The sequence below is a fragment of the Cervus canadensis genome, chromosome 32 (genome assembly GCF_019320065.1).
Source record: "Cervus canadensis isolate Bull #8, Minnesota chromosome 32, ASM1932006v1, whole genome shotgun sequence".
NCBI classification, from domain to species: Eukaryota; Metazoa; Chordata; class Mammalia; order Artiodactyla; family Cervidae; genus Cervus; species Cervus canadensis.
The window spans coordinates 31,282,708-31,308,170 of NC_057417.1; the positions used below are offsets into that span (position 1 = coordinate 31,282,708).

General features: G+C 60.5%; 2 protein-coding genes across 4 annotated transcripts in view; one reads left to right on the plus strand and one right to left on the minus strand.

The window, feature by feature from the left end:
* TECPR1 (tectonin beta-propeller repeat containing 1) overlaps positions 1-21,013 on the plus strand; it is a 28,748-nt gene extending 7,735 nt beyond the window's left edge. For 2 of the 3 annotated variants that reach the window (XM_043454775.1, XM_043454776.1), the window contains 20 exons: positions 2,051-2,225; positions 2,342-2,442; positions 3,629-3,730; positions 4,905-5,050; positions 7,740-8,053; positions 8,376-8,521; positions 8,985-9,140; positions 9,551-9,700; positions 9,789-9,946; positions 10,765-10,892; positions 11,711-11,813; positions 15,524-15,620; positions 15,695-15,774; positions 16,393-16,449; positions 16,844-17,024; positions 17,319-17,454; positions 18,187-18,279; positions 18,975-19,081; positions 19,233-19,352; positions 19,518-21,013. In XM_043454775.1, coding sequence (XP_043310710.1) covers positions 2,051-2,225; positions 2,342-2,442; positions 3,629-3,730; positions 4,905-5,050; positions 7,740-8,053; positions 8,376-8,521; positions 8,985-9,140; positions 9,551-9,700; positions 9,789-9,946; positions 10,765-10,892; positions 11,711-11,813; positions 15,524-15,620; positions 15,695-15,774; positions 16,393-16,449; positions 16,844-17,024; positions 17,319-17,454; positions 18,187-18,279; positions 18,975-19,081; positions 19,233-19,352; positions 19,518-19,661 — 2,694 coding nt within the window. In that variant the 3' untranslated portion in view covers positions 19,662-21,013. Of the gene's footprint in view, positions 1-2,050; positions 2,226-2,341; positions 2,443-3,628; positions 3,731-4,904; positions 5,051-7,739; positions 8,054-8,375; positions 8,522-8,984; positions 9,141-9,550; positions 9,701-9,788; positions 9,947-10,764; positions 10,893-11,710; positions 11,814-15,523; positions 15,621-15,694; positions 15,775-16,392; positions 16,450-16,843; positions 17,025-17,318; positions 17,455-18,186; positions 18,280-18,974; positions 19,082-19,232; positions 19,353-19,517 lie in introns of those variants that run through there. The other variant, XM_043454777.1, reaches the window with a different exon arrangement.
* A 93-nt stretch (positions 21,014-21,106) lies between these two features.
* Positions 21,107-24,895, minus strand: BHLHA15 (basic helix-loop-helix family member a15). Its single transcript, XM_043454778.1, has 2 exons — positions 24,770-24,895; positions 21,107-24,102 (listed from the first exon to the last, which is right to left on the minus strand). Exon 2 carries the CDS (start codon positions 24,043-24,045, stop codon positions 23,485-23,487), a length of 561 nt encoding a protein of 186 aa, XP_043310713.1. The 5' UTR covers positions 24,046-24,102; positions 24,770-24,895; the 3' UTR covers positions 21,107-23,484.
* Positions 24,896-25,463: the final 568 nt, after the last annotated feature.

The window sequence follows — 25,463 nt, forward strand, 5'->3', positions numbered from 1 at the left end:
GGTCCTGGGTGCGGGCAGTCTCACGCTGTGGCTCCTCGGCACTCTGAACACAGACCGATCACAGACCTCTGGACGGCTCAGGGCAGTCCCAGCGGGTGTCTGTCAGGCTCGCCTCCAGGCTGAGGCCACCCGTGGTGGTGCTCTCTGAGCCACACTGCGGGGTGCTGGGGAGCTGGGCTGGACGGAGCACCACTGAGGGGCCACCTGGATGCAGAGAGGGAAGAATGGGTTTGCGAGCCGTGCCGGGTACGAGCCAGCACTCCTGTGGCACTCCTGCGGTCCATTAAAGGTGGAACCTGGGCTTTGGGAGAAGCTGGGCAGACAGTCGGGTCAAAACCAGCAGGCAGCAGGAGCGGGGCTGCCTGGGACTGGTTCTGCAGCGTGCGGGGCCGTGGATCCAGCCGCTGGTTTAGTCACTGGATAAGCTGTCTGAAGAAGCACCCAGCAAATAGGGCACATTACCCAGAACGCATGTGGGCAATGGTGAGAGAGTTAGAACCTATCCACTCCAGGGTCCCTTTTTTCCGTTGGAAAATACTGTTTATACTAAATCACTGGAAAGGTTTTATTCATTATCATAAGTGAGATGTTACATATTTCAAAAATGTTACTCTGCAGAGATAGCATAGAATTTAAAGTTTATAAATAAAATTAATGAGTAATAAATCTCACTATAAAGAATTTTTTTTAAAAAAGGTGAGGTGACAGGGTTGGAAGGCCTTGGACCTCAGCCCTCCTGGACCACAGAGATATGCTGTCCCCTCCAGATGAAACGAGCCACATAATTTAGACAATAGAACCAGGTGGTTCCATCTTAAATATCTGATTATGCTCCCTGTCATCCGATTAAGGACAGAAACAGCATTTTGCTGTTGTTACTCAGTTGCTAAGTCCTGTCTGACTCTTTGGACCCTGTGAACTGCAGCACACCAGGCTTCCCTGTCCAGAGTTTGTTCAAATCCGTGTCCACTGAGTCAGTGATGGCATCCAACCATCTCATCCTCTGTTGACCCCTTCTCTTTTGGCCATCAACCTTTCCTGCATCAGGGTCTTTCCCAATGAGTCAGCTCTTTTCATCAGGTGGCTAAAGTATTGGAGCTTCAGCATCAGTCCTTGCAAAGAACATTTTGAAGTGAAGTGTTAGTTGCTAGTTGTAGCTGACTCTTTTGTGACCCCATGGACTGTAGCCCACCAGGCGTTGCCAGTTCCTTCTCCAGAGGATCTTCCTGACCCAGGGATTGAACCCAGGTCTCCTGCATTGCAGGCATATTCTTATACCATCTGAGCCACCAGGGAAGCCCAAAGAACTTTTTGTTGTTGTTCAATCTCTCAGTTGTGTCTGACTCTTTGCGACCCCATGGACTACTGCACACCAGGCTTCCCTGTCCTTCACCATCTCCTGGAGCTTGCTCAAGCTCATGTCCTCTGAGTCAGTGATGCCATCCAACCATCTTGTCCTCTCTCGTCCCCTTCTCCTGCCCTCAATCTTTCCCAGCATCAGGGTCTTTTCCAATGAGTCAGCTCTTCGCATTAGGTGGCCAAGTATTGGAGCTTCAGCATCAGTCTTTCTAATGAATATTCAGGATTGGTTTCCTTTAGGATTGACTGGTTTGATCTCCTTGTAGCTTTAGACATTCCTAAAAAGGAGGCTTAAGGGTTTTCTTTTCTAGCCATCCAGCCCCCTGCTTCTCTTAGAGACAGGTGTGGTGAGAGCATTTGGCCACTAGGGGGCGCAGGACACCCAGGCCAGGGCTGGAGTTACCGCAAGTCAAGCAGGTGACAAAGGAGGTCTGTCCCCTGGGACCGCCAAAATCCACGTGTCGGTGTCGCATATTCTAGCATAGGCAGGAGACATCTAATCTGGCTCAAGGCTCTGGATGGCAGCGGGGGCAAGGTGAGGGAGATCTGGGTGGTCCCCTAGAGACCCCTGGTCCTCTGGAGACCCCCACACCTGGGCTGTGCACAGGCTGGTGCAGATACAGCCGAGCTGTGGAAGCCAACCCCGGCATGGAGCCCTGGCCTGACCCTGCTGGTATCCGTTGCCTCCCAGGTGTGGTACAGAGAGAATGTCAGCCACCACAACCCCGAAGGCTCGTCGTGGTCCCTGGTAGACACGCCCGGGGAGGCGGTTCAGATCAGCTGTGGGCCCCACGACCTGCTGTGGGTGACACTCTGGGAGGGCCAGGCCTTGGTTCGGGAAGGAATCAACAGGAACAACCCCAAAGGTGGGCGGCTCTGCGTGCTGGGCTGGGAGCGGTGGGCAGGGGGCGCCCGGCTTCAACCCCCCACCCCGAGCTCCCAGTGATGGGGGCTGCCTGCACTTCCTCCTGGGGCCGGGTAGGAAGTTCCTGGTCCACAGTGGAGCCTCCCACATCTGAAAACGGGATCCTGCATGTCTCCACGGGAGTCTGCGTGGTCTGGGCCGTCACTAAGGACCGGAAGGTAAGACAGGGTCCCTGAGGCAGGGTCCGAGGGCTCGGTTTAATGTTGAGGGTTGTGTGGGTTTTTGTCCTTGTGAGTGTGGTCTTAACTCTTCAGGGCTTCCCTAGTGGCCTGGTGGTAAAGAATTCTCCTGCCATTCAGGAGACATGGGTTCGATCCCTGATCCGGGAAGATCCCACATGATGCAGAACAGCTAAGCTCGTGGGCCACAACTATTGAGCCCTCGAGCTCCAGAGCCCGTGCCCCACACAAGAGAAGGCACCGCATGAGAAGGCCATGTACCGCAACTAGAGACAGCCCCTGCTCACCACGACTAGAGAAAAGCCCACACGGAAACAGACCCAGCACTGCCAACAGTTAAAAAATGAACTAATAAAAAATAAACAAATAAAATTAAACTCTTTAGAACACATCTGGCATCAGCTGAGCCTTGTGCATTTTTCTGCTGTTGTCACTGACGATCTCTGAGCTCTTTGGTGACCCCACCCGTGCCTTGCCTGCACCCCTGTACCAAGCACAGAATGACTATCTCTCAACAAGCCATAGCATCCCAAATATCAGAAGCAAACTCTCAGCTAACTGACCGATTCCCCGTCCTGTCCAGACGTGCTCATTTTTACTTCATCGGAGGCAAATCCAGTGAAATAAGCTTACTTTGAGTTGCTTTCACAATCTCTTCTTGTTGCTTCCACGATCTCTAATCCCACATCCAGGGCGTCCTTTCTTCCTTTTTTAAAAGAATTCTTTGTTTTTCTGTGTTGGGTCTCAGCTGTTGTTCGGGCCTTTCTCCAGTTGCAGGGAGCGCGGGTCGCCCTCCAGCCGCGGCGCGGGGGCCTCTCACTGCCCGTTGCAGAGCCTGGGCCCTGGAGCCCACGGGCCTCAGCAGGGGTGGCTCCTGGGCTCGAGAGACAGGCTCGGTGGTTGTGGCACGCGGGCCTAGTTGCTCCGCAGCAGGTGGGATCCTCCTGGATCTGGGGTCACATCTGTGTCCCGTGCACTGGCAGGGGGATTCCTCACCGCTGAGCCGCCGGCGACGCCCGAGGGCATCCTTTCTGAATGGCTTGCTGTGCTCATCTGTGGCCTGGACCAGAGGACCAAATTACTCATTTGGTCTTCCTGAGACTTAAAAAAAAAACCTTGCATTTCAGTGGCCCTCCAAGGAGGTGTTTATTTTTTATTTTCCCAGGTTTGGTTCCGAAGAGGCGTCAACTCTCACAACCCCTGTGGCACCAGCTGGATCGAGATGTTTGGAGAAATGATGATGGTGAACGTGGGCCTCAATGACCAGGTGTGTGTGGTTCTGAGCCGAGGTCAGCGGGGGCGGCCTCGGAGCGGGTGCCCCCTTGCTCCCCACCATCCCTTTCCACCGGGCCTGCCCGTGAGGCTGCTAGGGGAGGGGTCTAGGGCGGGCACACACTGCAGGCCCACGAGGGCAGCCGGGAGGCCGCTTCCGGCTGAGCCCCAGAGCAGTGGCCACAAGCACAGATCTGGGCGGGGGCGTTCACCCTGGAGACTGGGAGGCATGCTGAGAAATATTTGCGCACAGGTAAAGGGCAAAACATTTTCCAACTCTAGCAGCAGCGTCTCGTTAAGCGTCATGTTAAGCGTCATGAGCATGGCTCCTACAGGGTAGCCGCCTCCTCACAGACAGAGAGGTTTGGCTACTCATAAGGCTCAAGGGTGAAGGCGACACCTTTCCCATTGCTCTAGAATCACTTCCGGGGTACGGGGGTGGCGGCCCTTCCTGTGCCCGCTCACCCTCCTCACTTGCCCTGGTGGGCTGGGCGCCCATGGGCGGGGGCGAGGTGGGTGCTCGCTGGTGCCCACAGGCGTGACCACAGAGGCCGTGAGCCATGACCAAGTAAGAGAGACGCCCCGACCCCCACAGCAAGGCCTCCTGGGGCCACGGCTCTGCCTTCGGGCACCCCCAAAGCCAGGTCCCCTCTTCTGGGTCCCTCAGGTGCCCACACACCCACCTTCCTCAGCGCCCAAAGACAGAGGGCAGGAGGCTTGCCCGGCCATCTTCCCCCTAAAAATGAGATTGGAATCAAGGTTATTTCGCCTCTTCAGAAAGACCAGGAGCATCCTCTGGGTTCACTTGGGGAGCAGCTTCCTTCCCACAAAATGTCACACGGAGGATGGGGACACGGGTGGGCGTCCGTCCCCACACAGCACCCACCGGCATTGGCACCTCTGTGGACCCTGGTGCCCCAAAGCCCTGAGTCGGCCTGAGGTCGTGGAGCCAGGCTGGGCTCCCTGCTCCTCCTGGACTTGGAGACGCACCCGCCCCGGCCCCTCTGGGCTCCGCTTCCCGCATCCGAGTCCTGTACTCAGCAATGGCCCCCAGCCCCTTCCCAGGCACACCCCAGCCGACGCCCGGGGTGCTCGCCCCACGCGGTCCCGCCGCCCCCCAGAAGGATGGGAGCTCCACGCCGCCCGCCCAGCAGTACCTCTCCGCGCAGGTCTGGGGCATCGGCTGCGTGGACCGGGCCCTGTACTTCCGTCAGGGCGTCACCCAGAGCGAGCTCAGCGGGAAGACGTGGAAGGCCATTGTCGCCGGCCGGGAGGGCGACCGCTCGCTCTCGGGCAGCTCCATCAGCCTCCTCAGGTGATGGGCGGTGGGCTTGGCGGGGCTGGCTGGGCGGGCGGACGGGGTCAGAGGAGGCTGGCCCGCCTCGTCCCCGGCGGGAGAGAACCGGGCCGACCCACGAGCTCCACGGCCGTGGGGCCTCCTCTCCTGGGCCGGGATCCTGCTGGGCCCAAGGGCAAGAGCCGAGCGCGGGAGGTGGGAAGGCGCAGCTCTGGGAGGCCAGGGCATCCGTCCACATGGGGCTTGGGGCCAGCCTGAGCGGGGCTGGCCTTTGGTCTCGAAGCCTCAGGATCTGGGAGAGGAAAGGCTTCCTTTCCAGGGCTGCTCAGACCCTGTGTCCGAGGAGAGTGGGAAGGAAGGTGCAGGGTCTCAAGCTGGAGGCGAGGTCCCGGACTGAGACCAGAACTCCTGGAGGCCTAACTCTCTGGGATCCTCACGCCCAGCCCTCAGAGCTTCCTTTTTGAGGTTCTGCTTTTCTCGCAAGGTCCCTGGTCTCGCTGGGGTCAGAGAGGGGGACGCGGCCCAGCCCTGCCCGCTGGCCAGGGGAACGCTGGCAGGTGACCCTGCGCCTCAGCCGGGGCCGCCTCTGTTCTGTGGCAAGGGGCTGCCCGCACTCACCCTCCCGGCCACGGCCCACGATCCTGTCTGCAGCTCGGGCCCCCCTCAGACGCTGGTCTTCACCCTCCGCTCCCTCAGCCTGGCGCTCAGCACTCAGCTGCACCATCAGCCTAGAGGGGTCGGGAGGCCAGCCAGGCAGGGTTTGCTCACATTTACCTGCTGGTTTCAGCTTCAGCCAATAGTTCTCGAAGGAGGCAGCACGTTGGAATCAGCTGAGAACTTCCAACACCACTGATGCCAGATCTTGGTGACCTTGGGTTTGGCAACGGCTTCTTAGATATGACACCCAAAGCACGAGAAACTAAAGGGAACGTAGAGAAGTCAGAGTTCATCAACATTTAAGAAAATTTTGTGCCTCTAAGGACACTTCAAGAAAATGAAAAAATCAAAAGGATGGGAGAAAATATTGGAAATCATATATATGACAAGACCTACTGTCTAAAATATACAAAGGGCTCCTGCAACTCAACAACAGATAAAAACAACTGAAAAGGGCCAAGGAGGGACTTCCCTGGTGCTCCTGCAGTAAAGGATCTGCCCTGCAATGCACGGGACATGGGTTCAATCCTTGGTTGAGGAACTGGGATCCCACAAGTAGAGAGTCCAAAAGTGCCACAAGTAAAGAGTCAATGAGACACAAGCAAAGATCCCAAAACGAAGATCTCGTGTGCCGCAACTAATACCCAACGCAGCCAGATACATACATATTTTTTTTAAAAACAGAGTTTGCATGCCACAATGAAGATCAACAGTCCCATGTGCCACAACTAAGACCCAAGGCAACCAAATAAATAAATAATTTTTTTTTTAAAGTAGGGAGGAAAAAGACTTGAATAGATACTTCTGCATAGTACGGTACATGAGTGGCCCAGAAGCAGAGGAAAAGATGCTCCACGTCATGAGGCATGAGGGAAATGCAAACAAAACCACATTAAAAAGACAAACACGTTGGATACCACTTCACACCCACCAGAACAGCTGGAAAACAGAGACAGAAACAGTGTTGACAGGATGTGGAGAAACCAGAAACCTCCTGCCCTGCACTGCTGGGGGTGTAAATGACGCAGCCACTTTGGAAAACAGTGTGGCAGCTCCTCAAGAAGGTAAAGACAGTTACCATAGGACCCAGCGATTTCAGTCCTAGACACATGCCCAGAAGAACTGAAAACAGATGTTTAAACAAAAATTTGTTCACGAATATTTATAGCAACACTGATGGGCTTCCCAGGTGTTGCTAATGGTAAAGAATTCGCCTGCCAATGCAGGAGACGCAGAGACGCAGGTTCGATCCCCAGGTCAGGAAAAATCCCCTGGAGAAGGAAATGACAACCCACTCCAGTATTCTCATCTGGAGAATCCCATGGACAGAGGAGCCTGGTGGGCTAGAGCCCATGGGGGTTGCAAAACGTTGGACACAACTGAGCAACTAATACATCCCTTATGCTCACAATAGACAAAACATGGAAGCAACTCAAATGTCTGCCAATGGAAGAATGGATAAATAAAACAGTGTATACATACAATGAATATTATCTAACAATAAAAAGGGATGAAGAGCTGACACCTGCTACAGCAGGGACGACCCTTGCCATCATTACACTAAGTTGAAAGCGGACAGTCACAAAAGGTCATAGCCTGACCATGCCGTTTGTATGAAGTGTCCGGAATAGTCGAGTCCGTGGAGACCGAGCGAACTAGCAGTTGCCAGGAGGCTAGGGGGAAGAGAGGAGAGTGGAGAGTGACTCCTTAATGGGTACAGTTTCCATTCGGGGTGATGAGAAGGTTCTGGAAGTTGGTTGTGGTTGCACAGCACTGCAAATGTACTTAATGCCACTGCATTTCACAATTTTAAATGGTACATTTTACATCCCATGTTTTTACAATAAAAAAGCCATAATGCTGCCAGATCGCCACCCAAGATACATTGATTTGGTTGGTCTGGGTGTGACGCAGAGACCTTTCCAAGTTCCCAGGGTTCCCGCTCCCTGGGAGGCAGGTACTGGTGTCTATGGCAGAGAGGCTGTGATTTACCCAGGGAGTCACACATTCTGTGTCCAAGGGAGTCACAGGTCTGCCCCCTTCCTTCCAGCGCTGGCTGCTTCTTTGGCAACGAAGTGAGGAGCAGTGCAGAGTCCTGTGGTCCTGGCGACACCGATGCCTCCTGGGAGGTCCCCGGCCCTGCCTCCAGCCCGGCCAGGCTGCGTGGGAAGGAGTCCAAGAAAGGGCCCAGCCACGCAACTGCCAACTTTCCGGAGGCCACCGACCTGTCCTCGCTGACGCTCCTCCCGCTGGGCCTGGAGGAGCCCGAGAGCGCCGACTGCCACGCGCTGTGGGCCTGGGTGTCGGGCGGAGGCTGCGCCGTGGAGGCCCACACCACGCTCAAGTGGTTCACCACCCAGTCAGGTAAGTGTGGCTGCCCAGTGCCGCAGAGGGGGCCCCGGGGATCTGGAGCAAGCCTGGCGCCCCCACCGTGCTCAGCCCGTCTTTCTGGAGCCTTCCGCGACAAGTCAGGTGGTCGGAAGGAAGGGCATCGGCCTGGCGCCCTTCCCCTCCCGTCCCAGCAGGGGTGGCCATCCCGGGCTGACCCGGGGGACGCCTGCTTCCCTACCAGGGTGAGCGATGGCAGGGAGGGCTCACAGGACATTTCACAGAGATGCTAGCCTTCCGGAAAGAAAGGGCTGATGCTGGCCTGCAGCCCGGCCCTGAGGCTGCGACTGGCCGGCAGGCCTGTCCCCCTCGGCGCAGACGCTCTCGCTGTCCATCACTCCCGCCCAGACCGCTGCCTGGCGGAAGCAGATCTTCCAGCAGCTCACGGAAAGGACCAAGCGGGAGCTGGAGAGCTTCCAGCACTACGAGCAGGCGGTGGAGCAGGTGCGCGGCGCCCGGGGCACCTCCTGCAGCAGGCATTCGCTGAGCGCCTGCCGTACGCCCGCCCCGGGGAGAGTCGTGTGCGGGCCCCACTGTGCTCCGGGCACAGAGGACCTGGCCCCATCTTGGCTGATGTGGGTCCCCGCCTTGCAGCTGACTCCTCTGTGACGCGGTTGGGCACAGAACTGCCCGGGCCTCAGTTTCCCCACCCTGTTCAGGGGGTAGCGGTGCTGATCCCGAGACTCACAGAACTCCCTGGCTTGGGGCCTGGCCCCTGGCGGGTGTCTGATGGTGTCACTTTTGTCCTTAGGGTGAAGTGGGGGTGGGGGGCGGGAGGGCTGAGTGGAGCGACCCCCGAGGCAACGAAGGGACCAGGGTGGCCCTGGGGCGCCGGGTCCGGGCTGGAGTGTGGGGGCCCACGGGCCCGCCTCTGACTCCATCCCACTGTGCTCCGGCTCTGCCCCAGTCTGTGTGGGTGAAGACCGGGGCCCTGCAGTGGTGGTGTGACTGGAAACCCCACAAGTGGGTGGACGTCCACGTGGCCCTGGAGCAGCTCACCGGCAACGATGGGGCCCAGGACAGCATCCTCTTCGTCTACTACGTGGTTCACGAGGAGAAGAAGGTGGGCGGGGCATCGTGGAGGGGCGGGGAGGTGGGTGGGTTGTCTAGGGGAGGAGGGAGGTGGGGGGGCGGTGCTGTGTTTAAGGGAGGGGCGTCCAGGGAAGGGATCGGGTGGCCGCATCCCAGGCAGTGGGGGCAGGTGTGTGCCGGCCCTCGAGTTCCAGATGAGGAAGCAGGTTCTGGAGGCAGAGTCAACCTCCCACCAGGGCTGGAGTTTGAACCAAATCAATCCGGTTCTAAACATCAACAAGGTCACTCAGGTTTCTGCTCAGGAGCGAGCCCCCCACAGTGACTGCCTCCCACCCGCACTGAGCCCCACCGTCCTCGGCCCCCAAGGCCTTCTGACTCGGCTCCCCCCACGGTGCCGGGCCTCCACCCAGGGTCCCACTGACCCCCGCCTTCTGCATGCAGTACATCCACGTGTTCCTCAACGAGGTGACGGCGCTGGTCCCCGTGTTCAACGAGGCCAAGCACTCCTTCGCCCTTTACACCCCCGAGAGGACGCGGCAGAGGTGGCCCGTGCGCCTGGCCGCCGCCACCGAGCAGGACATGAGCGACTGGGTGAGTGGGTGGGGGTCCCTTGGGTGGGGGCGGGGGCCGCCGTCTTGGAGCCAGCCCAGCCTTGCTGACCCGCCTCCCCCCTCGCCAGCTCACCCTGCTCAACCTGTCCTGCTGTGAGAGCCGGAGACTGCACGGCCGCCCCTCCCCGCAGGCCATCTGGTCCGTCACCTGCAAGGGAGACATCTTCGTGAGCGAGCCTGGCCTGGACCTCGAGGCGCCCGAGCGCCGGCTGCCCTGCGACCAGATGTGAGTCAGCTGCACCCGACTGGGCTGAGGGCTGGGGGCTGGGGGCTGGTCCGGCCCCAGATCTGGGTTCCCGCTGGCCCGGCCTGTGCGAGGACCCCAAGGGGGCCCCAGGAACCTGGCGGGGCTGGGGGTGAGGCAGGCGTGGCCCACAGGTGGCATTTAAAACCACAAGGTGGAGTGAGGCCCCCCGGGGGGGCAGCGTGAGCAGAGTCCTGAGGACGCAGGGCTCCGACTGTCCTGCTGCTGCTCCCCAGTCACCCAGAGCCCGTGAGGACCGGGGGCACGTGGGTGAGGCCGGGGCCCCACACAGGAGGGAGAGGGGACATCCGCTCGCCCTCTGCTTCTCCGCTCCTGGTGGCCCTGTGTGCCCGGGGCCCAGACGAGCCTCCTCTGGTGACAGTGCAGGGCCTCCGCCCTCAGGAGGGCAACCCCGGTGGCCGCACACCCCGCATCCGGGACACCATGCCAGCCCACTTGGTGGCTCACCCTGCTCTACCATGACCCGCCCCGACCCGGGGAGCAGGAACTCGGGGTGCTGACCTCAACTCCCCACAACCGTCCCCGTTATCCACACAGCTTCGCGGACAGGGACTCCTGAAGGCCCTGCCCACCGCAGGCCTGACCGGCTCCTGCGCCCGCTCTGGGCCCCCTTAGCTGGTTAATTCCCCCAGGGAAGCCAGGCCGGTTCCCTCGTCCTCAGTCGAGTCTGTCACTGGAGACCAAAGCTGAGTCAAACAGGAGCCCTGGAAGGCTGCGGAGGGAGGGGACGAGGCCGGAGAGACCTGCTGGACGCGCCCTCCTCCCTCCCCACACTGCAGGTTCTGGCGGCAGATAGGCGGCCACCTGCGGGTGGTGGAAGCCAACAGCCGGGGCGTGGTGTGGGGCATCGGCTACGACCACACGGCCTGGGTCTACACGGGCGGCTACGGCGGAGGCTGCTTCCAAGGTGAAGGAGGGCCCTGCTCCCCCAGGCCCACCCTGCTCTAATCCCCGGCTGGCTTCCCTGCCCCCGTGCTGGCGCTCGGCTGACGGGTGACCTTCACCTCTGCCAACCTCCAAGTCCCAGGGCCAAAGCACACGGCATGAGCCCACAAAGGCCTGGCCTCTGACGAGCCTTCCTGGGCACCCATGGCTGAGCCGGAGACCGTGCAGGTTTCAGAAGGACAGCTGCCGGAACGAACCACAGTCTCTTGATTCCCAGGCCTAATTCCAGTCCCTCTTTAGTGGGGGTAGTGCCTTAGTGGGTGAGAGATTGCTGAACCCCCATGGGCTCCCTGCGTCCCAGAGGCAGGGCCCCTGTGTCTCCTACAGATAAACGAAGGCAGAAGCAAACCCTGAAACGGGACATTTCACGCCCTGGCCCACACACCCCATGGTGAGGGCAGCTAACCCTGTGGAAGTGTGGTCCAGAGACCGCTGGAACATATGTCTGCACAGGCTTAATGGCATCCGTTTGTGAGGCAGGAATTCCCTTGGTCCCCACCTTACAAATGAGAACATGGGGTTCGTGAAGGTCATGTGAGGGGTCCGAGGCACCTTAGTAAGGAGTTGAGGGGCCCTCACACCCACCGGGTGCCAGGTAAGTGAGATGGAAGGGGTAAGAGGTGTACCCAGTAGAAGAGGGGCAGGTGATCCGCCCCCTAGGAGAAGAGACACCCAGCCGGCCCACCAAGCCCTCCCGGGCTGCCCGCCCGCCTGCTCTCACCTGGCCGGGTGGGTGGGCAGCAGGTGTGGCTTAGGTCTGACCACCTCCTCTCGCCCCAGGCCTGGCCAGCAGCACCAGCAACGTCTTCACACAGTGGGACGTGAAGTGCGTCCGCGTCTATGAGAACCAGCGCTGGAACCCCGTCACGGGCTACACCAGCAGGTAGGCCACGTGGGCGCCTGCAGAAGCAGGCCCCAGTTGGTTGGACAGCCGCGTCCCAAGTAGTGGGAGAGCTGGCGTCCAGCCCCCAATGTGGAACTAGCTGGATCCAACTGCCTACAGGATTTTTTCCCCCATGAATCTTTAAGTATAACACATATCTTAAAAACTCACTTATGGAGAGCATAACATATATCAAGTTCATGAAATGTGCATATACATACATGTGGCGAGATGTGTCTATCGAAGTACATGTAGACATAACATAGATATGTCCATGTATATCACTGTGTATGTGCGTTCTGAGTCGCTTCAGTTGTGTCTGACTCCGCAACCCCATGGACTGTAGCCCACCAGGCTCCTCTGTCAATGGGGTTCTCCAGACAGGAATACTGGAGTGGGTTGCCGTACCCTCCTCCAAAGGATCATCCTGACCCAGGGACTGAACTCACATCTACTCCTGCATTGGCAGGCGGGTGGGTTTTTACCACTAGTGCCATCTGGGAAGCCTGTGTATTACTGACTTATCAGAAATCAAACACCAATGTAATCACTACCAGGGTCAAGAAATAGAACACTGCCACCCCCTCCCCATCCCATCTGGTGCTTTTTTTAGGGGGAAGAGGGGAGTAATTTAACTTTTTTTAAAAGTTTTGCTTAATGGAAGCTACTGAGAACACTGCAGCCTTCACCAAAATTATTTTAATTCCTCAGATGTGAGGCTTTGGGACAAGAGAGTGGTGTTGTGTTTGGGACAGAAGTGGAGACACTAGAAAAGCTAGATCGTATGCCTCTTATTATTTCCTCAACATAGAAACATGTTTCTCATACTCTTCCTGGGATATGTTCTTTTGCTTGTTTTAAAAAGTAAACGAGTTGTGGTATTTCTTGGCCCTTAAAGCCGTTGCGTGAGTTCCAGCGGCCAGAGCAGCCTTATCTAAGTTCAGCGTTGGGGAGCCTCCCGGAAAGACTTTGTCCTGTGGGTCTCTTCTTTCCACTGGTCCCAGTATAATAAAACTACAAGAGTTCTCTCATAAGGAGAGAGCTTTCCTGAGTTCTGTGAGTCATTCTAGCAGATTATCAAATCTGAGGTAGTGGGAGCCCTTGTTTGTAGTCAGTCAGTCAGAAGCCCGGTGTGGCTGCGGCCTGAGGTGAGGTGGTTTTGCTGCGGACCGTGTCCCTTACCTTGTGGGGGCCTAGTGGTGTTGCCGTCCACCCAGTTGATGTTGGAACTGCCAGTTCTCTGAAGTGGGCATGCCCCCACATTTTTGCTGTTTCTGTGTTGCAGCCATTTTGGTGACCATGAAGTAGTGTCTCCTGTTTCCAGTTGCTGTTTCCTGGCAGCTAAATGGGCAAAGGGCCTGTCACATACGTGGCACTTGGATACTTTCTCCTTTGCAAAATGCCCCTTCGAGTCCTTGTCCTGCGCTTTTGTTGATCTTTTTATTGATTTGCCAGTGCTCTTTATATATGAAGGTGTGAGCCCTTTGTTACATATTCACCCTATAAGCAGGAACTTTTAATTATTAAATGTAGTCCAATGATCTTTTACGTAAAAATGGAGCCATACAAAAACCCTCTTAAGAAATCTCATTAACCCTAAGGGAATAAATACATCCTCCTATCTCTGCAACTGCAGTCGGCAGACTTTCTATAAAGGACCAGACAGTAAATAGCTGAAGTGTGGCGGGCCTTAGGGTGTCTGTCACAACAGCTCGCTCTGCAGCTGTCTCTTGAAAGCAGTCACAGAAACAAATGAGCATCACTGTCCCAGTGAGATGTTACATCTGGACACAAATTTGAATTGCATAGAATTTTCACTTGTCATGAAAGCATTGTCCTTTTTTCCCCAACCATTTAAAATGTAAAAACCACCCTTATCTTGTAGGCTGTGCTGACAGTTGTGATTAGGCCCCTGGGACATGATTGGTCCAGCCTGTTCTAGAAGCTTTACTTCTCTGTCTTATCCACTTAGGTCTAGAACCCCCTCACCCGAACTAGTTGGTATGTAGTGAGGTAGGCATCAAGTGTTGTTCGTCTTTTACTATCCAGTGACCCACACCATGTATTGAAAAGACTATCCCTCTCCCTTGCATCACAACAGCCACCTTTGTTCTAACTCAGGTGTTCATTTACGTAGATCTTTAAATTTTATTTATTTATTGGCTGTGCTTGGATCCTGATTGCCGTGCTCAGGCTATCTCTAGTTTTGGTGAGCAGGGCTACTCTTTGTTACGGTGCGGTCTTCTCACTTCGCTAGCTTCTCTTCTTGCAGAGTCCAGGCTATAGGCACATGGGCTTCAGTAGTTGTGGTTAAGTGGATTCATTTGCCCCATGGCATGTGGAATCTTCCTACAGCAGGGTTCAAACCCCTGTCCTCTGCATTGGCAGGAGGATTCTTAACCACTGGATCACCAAGGAAGTCCTATGTAGATTTTTAATTTCTTTTTAATAACATTTTGTGATTTTCTACGAGATGAGGGTCTTGATATCTTAAAAATGGTATTTTTATATTTTTATATGGTCTTAAAAATGCTATTTTTATATGGTTCATATTTTTGATACTAAAATAACTGGCACAGACCTTTTTATTTCTTGTTTTTTCAAATTGATGAAAATACGAAGTAACACGAATAAAAACTCTAATCCCACCAACCAGATAGCCACCACTTTCAGCATTTCAGAGTTCTCCTTCTGCCCGTCCCTGTATGCCTGCATTTGCTGGTAGCGGGGGCAGCAAGGGGTACAGTCAGGCACGTAGAGATGGTGGGTGACAGCCTCCACTCAATCCCTGAGGGTGGACAGGCTTATCTAACCTCTCCTCAGTCGTGGATGTGTAGACCATTTGTGACCTTTCGTACGGACAGTTTCAAGGATTTCTTCATGTGTAAATATTTGTGTCTGTCTGTTCATCTCAGGAAATCAGGGTTTGAGCTCTTCTAAGGCAGCTTATACACACTGCCTGCATGTGTTCTGGAAACCTCTGCCTCAGCTGTGTGTAGGGTCCACACAGGGTGCTGACCTGCCTGCCTCTGCCCTTCTTCCTCACTCCCCGCTTGGTCCTTGGGCTGCCCCGGCTCAGAGCCACCCGGGGAGACCACCCTGTACTGTGTGTGCTGGGAGTGTCCGTCAGGCAGTGTTGCTGTAACAAAACACCACGGGCCAACAGCTCAAACAGCAGACGTCCATCCTCTAGGTTCCAGAGGCCTCGGAGCCTGAGTCAGGTGTCAGCAGGTCTCTTCCCCATGAGGGCCATGGAGAGGATCTGTTCAAGTCTCCCTCCTGGCTCCAGGGGCCTCAGGCACTCCCTTGGCTGGTGGCGGCATCACTTAATCATTACATGGCCTTCTCCTGGTCTTCACATCAGCTTCCTGATTTGGGAAGCTTGGGTCCCAATCTCCCATTTCGTAAGGACGCTGTCATAGTGGAGTAGAGCCCACTCAGTAACTGTCTCATCTCAGCCACGCCCTCTGCAGAGACCCCCTTTCCAAATAAGGTCATGCCCACAGGACACGACCACACACAATGCAAAAGAAGGGGGGTGGGGTCCACAGGCCCCAGGTGGGTGGTCTGGCTGTCTGGTGTCTGGAGCTCCTTCTGTTTCTGCCCACCCCACCCCTCCCTGCAGGAGATGCAGGCACCTGGGCGGCGGGTGGTGGCGGTGCTGTGTTCCCCTCTCTCTGGCGTCACCTCACCCCTGGTGTCCCGCGCAGGGGTCTGCCCACTGATCGGTACATGTGGAGTGACGCCACGGGCCTGCAGGAGTGCACCAAGGCCAGCACGAAGCCCCCGTCCCTGCAGTGGACCTGGGTGAGCCCCGGGCTGGGGGTGGGGCAGAGGTTGCAGTAGGGGGTCTGCCCACACCGACCCACCTGTTCCTCCAGGTTTCTGACTGGTTCGTGGATTTCAGCGTCCCCGGCGGCACGGACCCAGAGGGGTGGCAGTACGCCAGTGACTTCCCCGCGTGAGTGTCTCTTTCTCTCCTTGGGGAGGGGCTCTCAGCGGGGCTGGGGCCCCACACATCAGGCCTGGCAAAGTCAGTCGAAGCCCCTCCACCCTGCCCAGTGGCGCAGGCCCTTCACGGTACACGAGTCACGTTCAGATGGAGGACGGAGCCGAGAAAGACCGAGCCAGAGCCTGAGCCGAGGCTTCTGAGCAGATGACGTCTGATGGGGAGGAGGTTTATCCTGATCTGAGCCTTCCCTTTGACCTGAAGCCCTGAACTTGACTGCTCGCAGAAGAGCAATATGAGGCCTGGGATGGGGAGGGCTCAGAGGCCCCTTAGCTAGAAACCACCGTCCCCTGCACCCGCCCCCCACCCCGGCCACCGCAGGTAGCTGCCACGTCTAGGCCTCACTGAGGTCCCAGCCTCAGGGAGAGGAGACCCTGACCCCAGGAAGACCCCCTCCCGAGGGAGGCCTGGGTGGGGCTAGAGGCCACTGAAGCAGGAGGATGGTGTCCTATATTACCTGCTGCCCCTGCTTAGCTCACACTGAGGGCCTGGGAGAAGGAATGCATGTGCAGCGTCGCTTTCCAGAAAATTCCACAGAATGGTGCTGACTTCAGCTTTTTCCTCTTGCAGCTCGTACCACAAGTACAAAACCATGAAGGATTTCGTCAGGAGAAGGTGCTGGGCCAGGTGAGAAGGCAGGTAACTGGGGGGTGTGGCCGCGCCCCTCCCTGCTGGAAGAGGGGAAGAAAGGGGGAATTTACAACTGGGGAGGAGAAAACAGGATCAAAATAAATGTCAGCCCAGGAAGTGCCCCCGGGCTCCCAGGGCTGTTTCTGAAGGGTTTGTTTTCAAGAACAAATAAGAGAAATGTCATTGGCAGGGCCCGCAGGATCCTGGGGGTTTGGGGGGGGGGGGCTGGCTTGGAGTGGGGGCAGGGCAGGGGCAGACAGCACAGGAGGGTGGTGCCCAGCGGCTCCTGTCGGGGTCAGGGGCCTGGCTGCTCCCTTCTGTCCAGAGCGGGTGGCCCTGGGGCTCCCAGCACCACCAGGGTGACCAGGGCTTTGTTCTGTCTGCCGCTCAGAAAGTGCAAGCTGGTGACCAGCGGGCCCTGGCTCGAGGTGACCTCAGTGGCCCTCAGGGACGTGTCCATCATCCCCGAGAGTCCCAGCGCCCAGGGGAGCGGGCCGAACATTGCACTCTGGGCCGTCAGTGACAAGGGGGACGTGCTGTGCCGTCTGGGTGTGTCCGAGCTCAACCCCGAGGTGGGCACCCCGTGGGGGAACCCAGGGCCTGCCCAGCCCGCTGCCCCCTCGGGGCTCGGGCGGATTCTCACCGAGACATGGCTCCGCCGTGGAGTCGGGCTGGGCTCCGGCCTCCCCGGGCCTGACCAGGACGGTCCCTGGGCCCGGCGGACACCGCACGTGGCCCGAGGGGGTCTCCACGCCTGCGGGCACTTGGAGCTGAGGTCGAGGTTGGCGTGAGGAACTGTCCTCCCCGGGGCGGGGCGGGCGACAGGCCGGACCGGGGCAGCACTGAGCGTCGCTCCTTCATCTCAGGGCTTCTGCTGGATGCACGTGGGCACCGACCAGCCCTTCACCTCCGTCTCCATCGGCGCCTGCTACCAGGTGTGGGCCGTGGCGAGGGACGGCTCCGCCTTCTACCGCAGCTCCGTGTCCCCCTCCAGGCCCAACGGTGAGAGCCCTCGCCTCAGGCGGGCCCTGTGTGCCCGCCGCCGCCGCCATGTTGTGATGGGCGCCAGGGGGCGGCTACGGCTACTTCCGCTTCCGGGGGAAGTCGGTTGACGGGTCTCCGTTTAATTCAACAAGCATTTACCGAGTGCTGCCTGTGGACCCGGCATGGGGCCAGGCTGGGCTACCCTCAGCGTCCACGCCCCCTCTGCTGGGGTGACCCAGGGGTGGTCACCGGTGACGGGGCTGTCCTTCACCACCCCCGGCCTCCTGCCCCTCAGGGGGCCTGCCTGGGCGCCCCCCGTGGCCCATCCACAGTGTCCACCTTGACTGCCCTCCAGGAGCGAAGGCCATGCAGGCTTGTTGTTGGCTGGACATCTGGACAGTGTCCGGCACAGGGATTGATGGGTGTGTGGCGGCTGGTGCATCTCTGCCCTCCGCCTGGGGCAGTGGGTGCGCACAGCAGCCCGTGGCTGGGCTTCCACCCCAAGCCTGGCCGCGTCCCCGTCCCTGTTAGGGCCAGCAGCTGATAAGAGGCTGCCCCAGCCTGGGGAAGGCCCGGGCAGGCCAGGGCATTGGACAGCAGGACCCAGGTCAGCTCCCGCAGGGCTCTGTCACCGGTGTGGTCCGCCCGGTCTGGGGACTGGGGTTGGCTGCACCCGCTCGACCCTGAGAGCTGCAGAGGCGGCCAGATGTGCCGCTTCCAGGCCCCATCCCAACCCATCTCCCACCGCAGGCGACTGCTGGTACCACATCCCGCCTCCTCCCAAACAGAGGTTGAAGCAGGTGTCCGCGGGGCACACCTCAGTGTTCGCCTTGGACGAAAATGGCAAGTGGCTTCTGATCGCCAGGGGTCACCTGGGGAGGGGGTTCCCTGAGCACCCCGATGAGATGAGACCAGACCCTTGCCCACCAAGGCCCCAGCACAAGACCTTCCTGAGCCCCATGAGAGCTGCCAGTCTGAGGTCGGCCTTCCCGCAGGCCCCCCTCCCCCCGGAGTCATGCAGGGTGGGGAGCACCAGCCCCCCCCCAGGTGCTCAGGCCTGCCTGCGCCTCGGGCAGAGAACACGGCGCCACGGCCCAGGAGCATCTTCTAGATGGTGCCACCCGGGCCTGGGACTCGGAGGTCACCTGCCCGGCCTGGGCCACCCCTGCCCCCCAACCCCAGGCCACCTCCGAGCGGTTCCGCCCGCGCCCTTTCCTGGCCTGTCGCTGTCACAGCTGAACAAGGCGAGGAGCTGGAACCCGAGGCTCTCATCCCAGGCCGAGTTGCTGTGTCGTTTAAAGAACTCCTTGTCCTCAGGTTCTCATGCGTGGACACAGGACGAGTGTGCCAGCCCGGTCCAGCACGATGATGATGTAGCGGGGTGCAGGCAGGCCTGGGAGGGCAGGGCTGGCCCAGGCTGTGGGCAGATGGAGAGGGAGACCCTGCCCGTCCGTCTCTCGGTCAGACCTCCTGGCCGTGCAGACCCTGCAGTGGGTCAGGACGCTCAGGGTCTCACGTCTCTGGCGTGTCTCTCCTAGGGAACCTGTGGTACCGCCAGGGGGTCACGCCCAGCCACCCGCAGGGCGACAGCTGGGAGCACGTGTCCAACAACGTGCGCCATGTGTCTGTGGGGCCCCTGGACCAGGTCTGGGGAAACGGATGGAGGGTGGATGCTCCCTCTGGGGGCGGGGACTGGGGGGGTCTGGTTCCTGCTCTGGTCTCCCCCGCTGCTGTCCCCATGGACCCCATGCCGCGAGGAGGGGGAGGGAGTGGGCTTCAGCAGGTCTCTGTTCCAGGTCTGGGTCATCGCTGACAAAGTCCAGGGGAGCCACAGCCTGAGCCGGGGAACTGTGTGTCGCCGCACGGGCGTGCAGTCCCTGGAGCCCAAGGGGCAGGGCTGGGACTACGGCATCGGGGTGAGCAGGCATTGGGTGGCTGTGCTGGCCGGGGACTCCGGGCCCCCAGGGGTCAGGTGGGGGGTGCCCTGGGCAGAGCCCGAGGGTCTGGCCACCTGGAGGGAAGGTCTCTGCCCTTTGACCCCCTCTCTCGTGGCCCCCGGTGAGTCGGTTCTCTTCTCCCAGGGGGGCTGGGATCACCTCTCCATCCGGGCCAGTGCCACCAGGGCCCCGGGGAGTTCATCCCCGAAGCCGGCCAGCAAGCAGAATGGGCAGCCCCCGAGCGTGGCCGTTGCCCCATGGGAGACCCCCAGCCCCGTCTGCTGCTGAGGCCGCCTCCCCTCACCGGGAGCAGCTGTGGCGCCGGGTGCCGAGGACCAACGCTGATGCGAGCCTTCCAGTCGGAGCCATGCTCAGGCAGAACACCCTGAAACATGGATCTGGGGGTGGCGTCGCCAGGCCCAGACTCCACACTCTGTGCAGAACCTGGCCTGAGGTCACGGCCACCTCGGGGGCCCTGAAACGGCCCAGAAATGTGAAGCTCTGTGGACGCTACGCATCCCCGGCCGTGGGGAGAACGTGGGGTGTGTGGTGGGCCCCCATTGCCACGGCCTCAACTGCCTGCCCCCCGCCCCTCTGCCTCCTGCCTCTCGGGGTGGGAGCCTGGAGCCTTCCAGGAACACTGCCCTAGGGAAGAGGGCCCAGGGAGCCCCCTCGGCCCTGGGTGGCCCCAGATGGCATCAGGACCCTCCTCCCCCAGGAAAAATGGCAGCAGGGCTCAGGATGGTCTTTCCTGGGCCCGATCAATTCTCAGAACAGGGCTCGCAAATAGGACTTCATTTCCTAAGTTAAGGAAGGGGTTGGAAATAAATGCTGGGGAGGGGTGTCGTCTTCCCAGGGTGGACAGAGAACGGCCGGCCCACTGTCCAGTTGCAAGGTCAGCATCACCGGCCCTCAGCCAGCCCTTCCCCAGATGTGGTTGGGGGCTGGGGGGGCTCCTCTCACGGCAAATCCTGTTGCAGAGGGTGGGGTGGGTAGAGGGCCAGCAAGAGGAGCCTGGAGGTGGCAGGCCTGAGCCGAGTCCTAGGGAGGCACCCCTGCCCCCAAGCGACCCCACTCCCAGCGTACAGCTGCTTTTTATCAGAAAAGGGGCACACTTGAAGCCTCAAGTCAGCCTCCCACAACCAGGTGATTTGACTCGTGCAGACCCACATCTCGTCTCTGCTGGTTTTGAGACCCCGATGAGCCGACTCCGCCGGCTGCCCCGGTAGGCCCACCGGAGGGGCTCGGCAGTGCGCTGTTTTGCCTCCTGTTTGCTACCCAGAAGCTGACTCTGAGGAGGTGTCCCTTGGGGTCCCCTCCGCGGGGGGCACTGGAGGAAAGCTGGCGGCCTCTGCCGGGTCGCCTGAAATTGGGACCAGGAGGCGGGAGTCAGGGGCAGCACCCAGGGAAAGCTCGTGAAGGGTTGGCGCCCTCTTGTCTGTTTACACTCAAGTCGTCAAATCTCTCCAAGTGGGCATTACGGCTTCTACAGTGGCGCCTGTTGCTCTGCTGTGAATTGCTGGTTTCACCCGCCCCCTTCTCCAGGGCGCCTGTTTCCCCCACCCCCAACCCAGCTCAGCATCACTGAACCATCTCGATTCCTTGGATGCTTTATTCAATAAAAACTTAACACCAGAGTATCAAGGACATGATAATTATTTTTTTTTTACTGCTACCACTATGATTAAAACAGCTCCCCACCCACTCAAGCATAGGGCAAAAAGCACCAATCGCCCCATTGGACCTTTTATTTTGGCTTCATTAGTACCTGAAGAGGCTGTTAAGAAAAAATGAAAGCAAACTGGGGTCGTTTAAGAAACATTTTCACCATAATTACAGCGGGGGCACTGGCCGATCAGTTCCAGGTGGGTCTTCCCCACAGGCAAGCCGCAGTTCCGGTTTCTCCCCGCCCCCGAACTCACACAGGTCTGGTCTGCCTGTGGGTCTGTGGCCAACGGTGCCGGCCCCAGGCTCAGGGTGCGTGAGCCTCCGACTTCAGGAAACACACAGCCTGGGAAGGCCGGGCCGGGCTGGGCATCCTCACAGGTTCAGCCTGGGCTTGGAGTCCAAGACGAGGGTCGACGGAGCAGACCCGGCAGCAGGCTTGGCCAACCCCCTCTCCATGTTCAACAGTCCGAATCTGGACCGGGACCTTCTGGGCCCCTTCGTGACATGGCCACGGGGCAGGCAGGTGCGCTCCGGCCTCAGAGGAGACGACGGGGTGCCAGTCTGGGACAGACAGACTCACAAAGGCTCTCCTGCAAGGTGGTGACCCACAGACCCCCAGGCAGCAGGCGTGCCCTCCTGGATGGAGCCTCTGCTGGGCCGCCCCGACCCCGTGCTTTCGGCTCAGGCTTTGTCTCATTCAGCAAGTTCAGGGACCAGCTGAGCCTGCCCTGGCCTCAGCTCAGCCGGAAAAGAGCTGCCAGGCTTGCGGGTCTCCCCGTCCCATGTTCCAGGCGGCCCCGCCACCCACAGCAGGGGCGCAGAAGCCCCATCTGTCCCCAGCTCGGAGTTGCCCTCGACGTCAGCGCCTATTGGGTGGACCCCTGACCACTGACCCTGAGTGGCCTCCCCTGGGGGACAAGCCAGGTGCACCTGGGGTCCGTCCTCACCCATGCTGAAGGTTGGCTGGGGCGAGGGGCTGGGACCAGACCAGGCCTCCTCCGGTGGCCCTTCCAGAGGGCCTGGCCCTGGGGCCTGGCGGCGGGGGAGGGGCGGTGTCCGGCTGGTGGGTGACCTGGAAAGTTGGGACTGAAGCCCCTAATGGCTGTTTCCAGGGGCGCCACCTGCTGCCCTTGATGCAGCCGGGGCTGATGCCAAGACGGGTAGGACGTGAAGTGGCTGGGGCCCAGATGGTCAAGGCTGGGAGACTGAGCCTGTCCATCGGGGAGGGGTCCTGGGCTGTGGCAGCCCCGCCCCCAGCTGGGCTCAGCCCCCACCCACAGTGCCCATGAGGGGCTTGGCCCCCGGGAGCTCTAGGACAGCTCCAGGCATGGGGGACCCGGCCCCCCCCGGGGCCAAGCCAGCTCCAGCCTCTCTGCAGCCCCTGTGCCTGGGGCGCCTGCCTGAGGGCTGCCCCGTCCCCTCCCCAGGCTGGCCCTGGGCAACCGGACAGGGGAGACAAGCTGCCAGGGCTGAGAGCAGAGTAACCCAGCCCATGAGGGCTGGCGGGGCAGGAACACCCCAGGAGGAAGCGTGGCCCGAGGCGGCCGAGACCTGCCAGGCTGCCCAGTCCTGCCTTTGAGGAGCACCCGGTGGGGGAGGGGAGCCCCTGCCGCCCTGCACGGGCCCCTGAGCGCAGCCAGGACCCAGGAACATCCTGACGTCTGTCAGACCACCGTCCGCCCAGACCCCTGTCTGCCACAGACAGGACCATAGATTCAACAACGCGTGGCAGACCTGGAGGGGACCCAGAGGGAGGCAGGGGGGACAGACCCTCTGCCTGCAGGGGGAGACCCCCGACCGCTCCGGGAAACCAGGCCGGAGCAACCTCTGTCTCGCCCACCCACCCACCCGGTCCTGTCTCAGCACCCCGCTGGCCGCAGACCCTCCTCAGTCAGGAGCCCCAACCCGGGAGGAGGGAGCAGAGACCACCCCAGCCCTCTCGCTGGACAAGCTCCCTTCAGAATCAGCGGGAAAGAACCTGAAGGGCTTCCACCTGACAGATGCTGAACTGGAGGCTCCGAGCACCCCCGCTCAGCCCCACTCTCCTCCAGGTCGTGCGCTTTGTTTGCCCCATGCCTCAGTTTACCCAGAACGAGGAGGCTGCGGTGTGGGTCGGGGGAAACCCCTCCCTGGGCCCCGGGTCTCAGCAGTAACTGGGGAACTTACCCAAGCCACCCTCTACATGGAATCTCCCCTCGCCTCGGGAGAGAGCAGGAGTAACGAGGACTCAGGGACCAAGGCCGGCGGCTCCTGCCTATGTGATGAAAAAGCAGGTCCCAGGACCTGGAGGAGCTTCGGGCCTCCTGATGCCCAGAAGCCGCGGCCTCGACCAGGCCACGATTCACCCGGCCTTGTCCCCAGGGGGCCGGCGCGGGCCAGGGGAGGCACTGAGCATCCGGGACCCTGAGCCCCCGGCGTGGAGGTCCCAGGCCCCGGCAGTGTGCTAGGAGCCCTCGCGGAAGCTGTGGATCTGGGTGGAGTATTTCTGCAGGTGGCCCTCGGGCGGGGCCTCGGGCACCCCAAGTGCGCCCCCAGACGCCTGCTGCTGCTGTTGATAGTGCTGGTAGAGCTTGGGGCCCGGCCCGTCCAGGCCCGGGAGGCGGCCGCTGGACATGGTCAGGATGGTGGCGGTCAGCGACTTGATGTAGTTCTTGGCCAGTGTGAGGGTCTCGATCTTGGAGAGCTTCTTGTCGGCGCGCACGTGTGGGATGACCTCGCGCAGCGCCTGGAAGGCGTTGTTCAGCTTGTGCATGCGCTGTCGCTCCCGCTCATTGCTCTCTAGCCGCCGCTGTACGCTGCTTTCCCGCCGGCCCCCCGGCACCGGCCGCCGGCGCCCGCCCTCCGCCCGCGCCCCCTGCGCCCGCGCCGTCCGGCTCCGCAGAGCCTTGGCCGCGTCCGGTCCCCCCGAGCCCGGCGGTGGCCTGTCAGGCGTCCGCTCTGCTGGGGTGGCTTCTGAGTCTTGCGGAGGTGCCCGGCGCCGGGGTGGCCGGCTCTTGGTCTTCATGGCTCCAGACTCGTTGTCCTGCAGGTGTTGGCTCTCAGAGGGGGTGGGCCTTTGGAGCTGAAATCCAGAACACAGGCCACCCCGCACTCACTCAGCAGGCCAGGGGACACTCAGGGCAGCTGTCCCCAACGGCAGCTGACCGACCACTCATTGCACAGTGACCCCTGAGTCCTTCCCATTCACCTCGTGGTGCTGAGCTGACCCCACCCCCACCCCCGCGGCCCCGCTGGACCTCACATTGACCCCTCAGACGTTTCCCGGATCTGGTGGGTGGCACGCTTTGCCCCTGGGCCTTTCTCTGGCCCCATGCCCCTCACTGTCGCCTGAGGGCCTCCTGAGCTTAGGTGGCCAGTTGGCACTCTGCTGAGACCACTCAGAGGTGCGGCCCCTCCGCCAGAAGCTAAGCTGCCTCCAGCTTGCCCGGATGGCCAGGCAGTTACTCGGCCACCATGCTGGCCGTCCTGCCCCCAAGACGTCACACACGCAGGGACACTAGTGCCAGAATGGCTGTGGACCTGAGGCGGCTGTCGGGAGGTCAGCAATGGGCAATGGCCAGAGCCCACAGCAGTCCCCAGGCCCACCGCGGGGATTGGACGGCCGTGGCCCCGGAGGGGGGGCTGCAGACCCGGACTCCCGACCCAGGTTTTCCCCGCCAGTCGCCACCCCGGGTCCTGCCCCAGGGCCCTCTCCCCGCCGCCCCACCCGCACCCCCACCCCCCGTTACCTGGGGATCCGCGGCCGCACGCGCTGGGGCTGCCCACGGGGGACAAGGACACGTCGCTTTAGGCGCCTCGGGCGGGGCGCGGCCGCATGTAAATGAGCCCGCGGGGCGGGCGTGGGGCGGGGCCGGAGTCCGCGAGTCCCGCCCGGGCTGAGGGGGCGGGGGCGCACCTGCAGGCGGGGGACCCGTGGCCGCCTCCCGGCCCGGCCCTGCCCCGAGGAGCTCTGGCCCCCGCAGCCCGGGCCGCGGGTCGGATGGGAGCCCGAGGCCTCGCCGCGAGCCCGCCGGCCCGGAGGGGGAGCTCCCGGCCGTGGGGCTGTGAGCCAAAGTCAGACTCGTGGAGCAGCCGTTTGGCAGTAATGCTAGGGTCCCCAGCTGGCCACAGCCCCCGCGCCCTCACCCCGCGTTTCGGAAGGACCCCCGCGGCACCCGGGGCTGCGGACCCGCCCCCCGCCAGGCCCGCGGCGCCGGCCCAGGTGCGAGGGGGCGGAGGCTGTCCGGGGGCACCTGCTCCGCCGCTCCGTGGGCGGATCACCGGTCAGAGGTTTTCCTTTGCAGGTCTCCGGGGGCGCGGCCGCTTGAGCTCAAAACGATCTGCCACCTACCTGCTCTGCTTACTCGCCCCTGGCCTCAGCTTCCTCACCTCTGACTGGCGCACTAAAAAGTGTTACCGGCAGCAACTGGTCAAGGGTTCCCG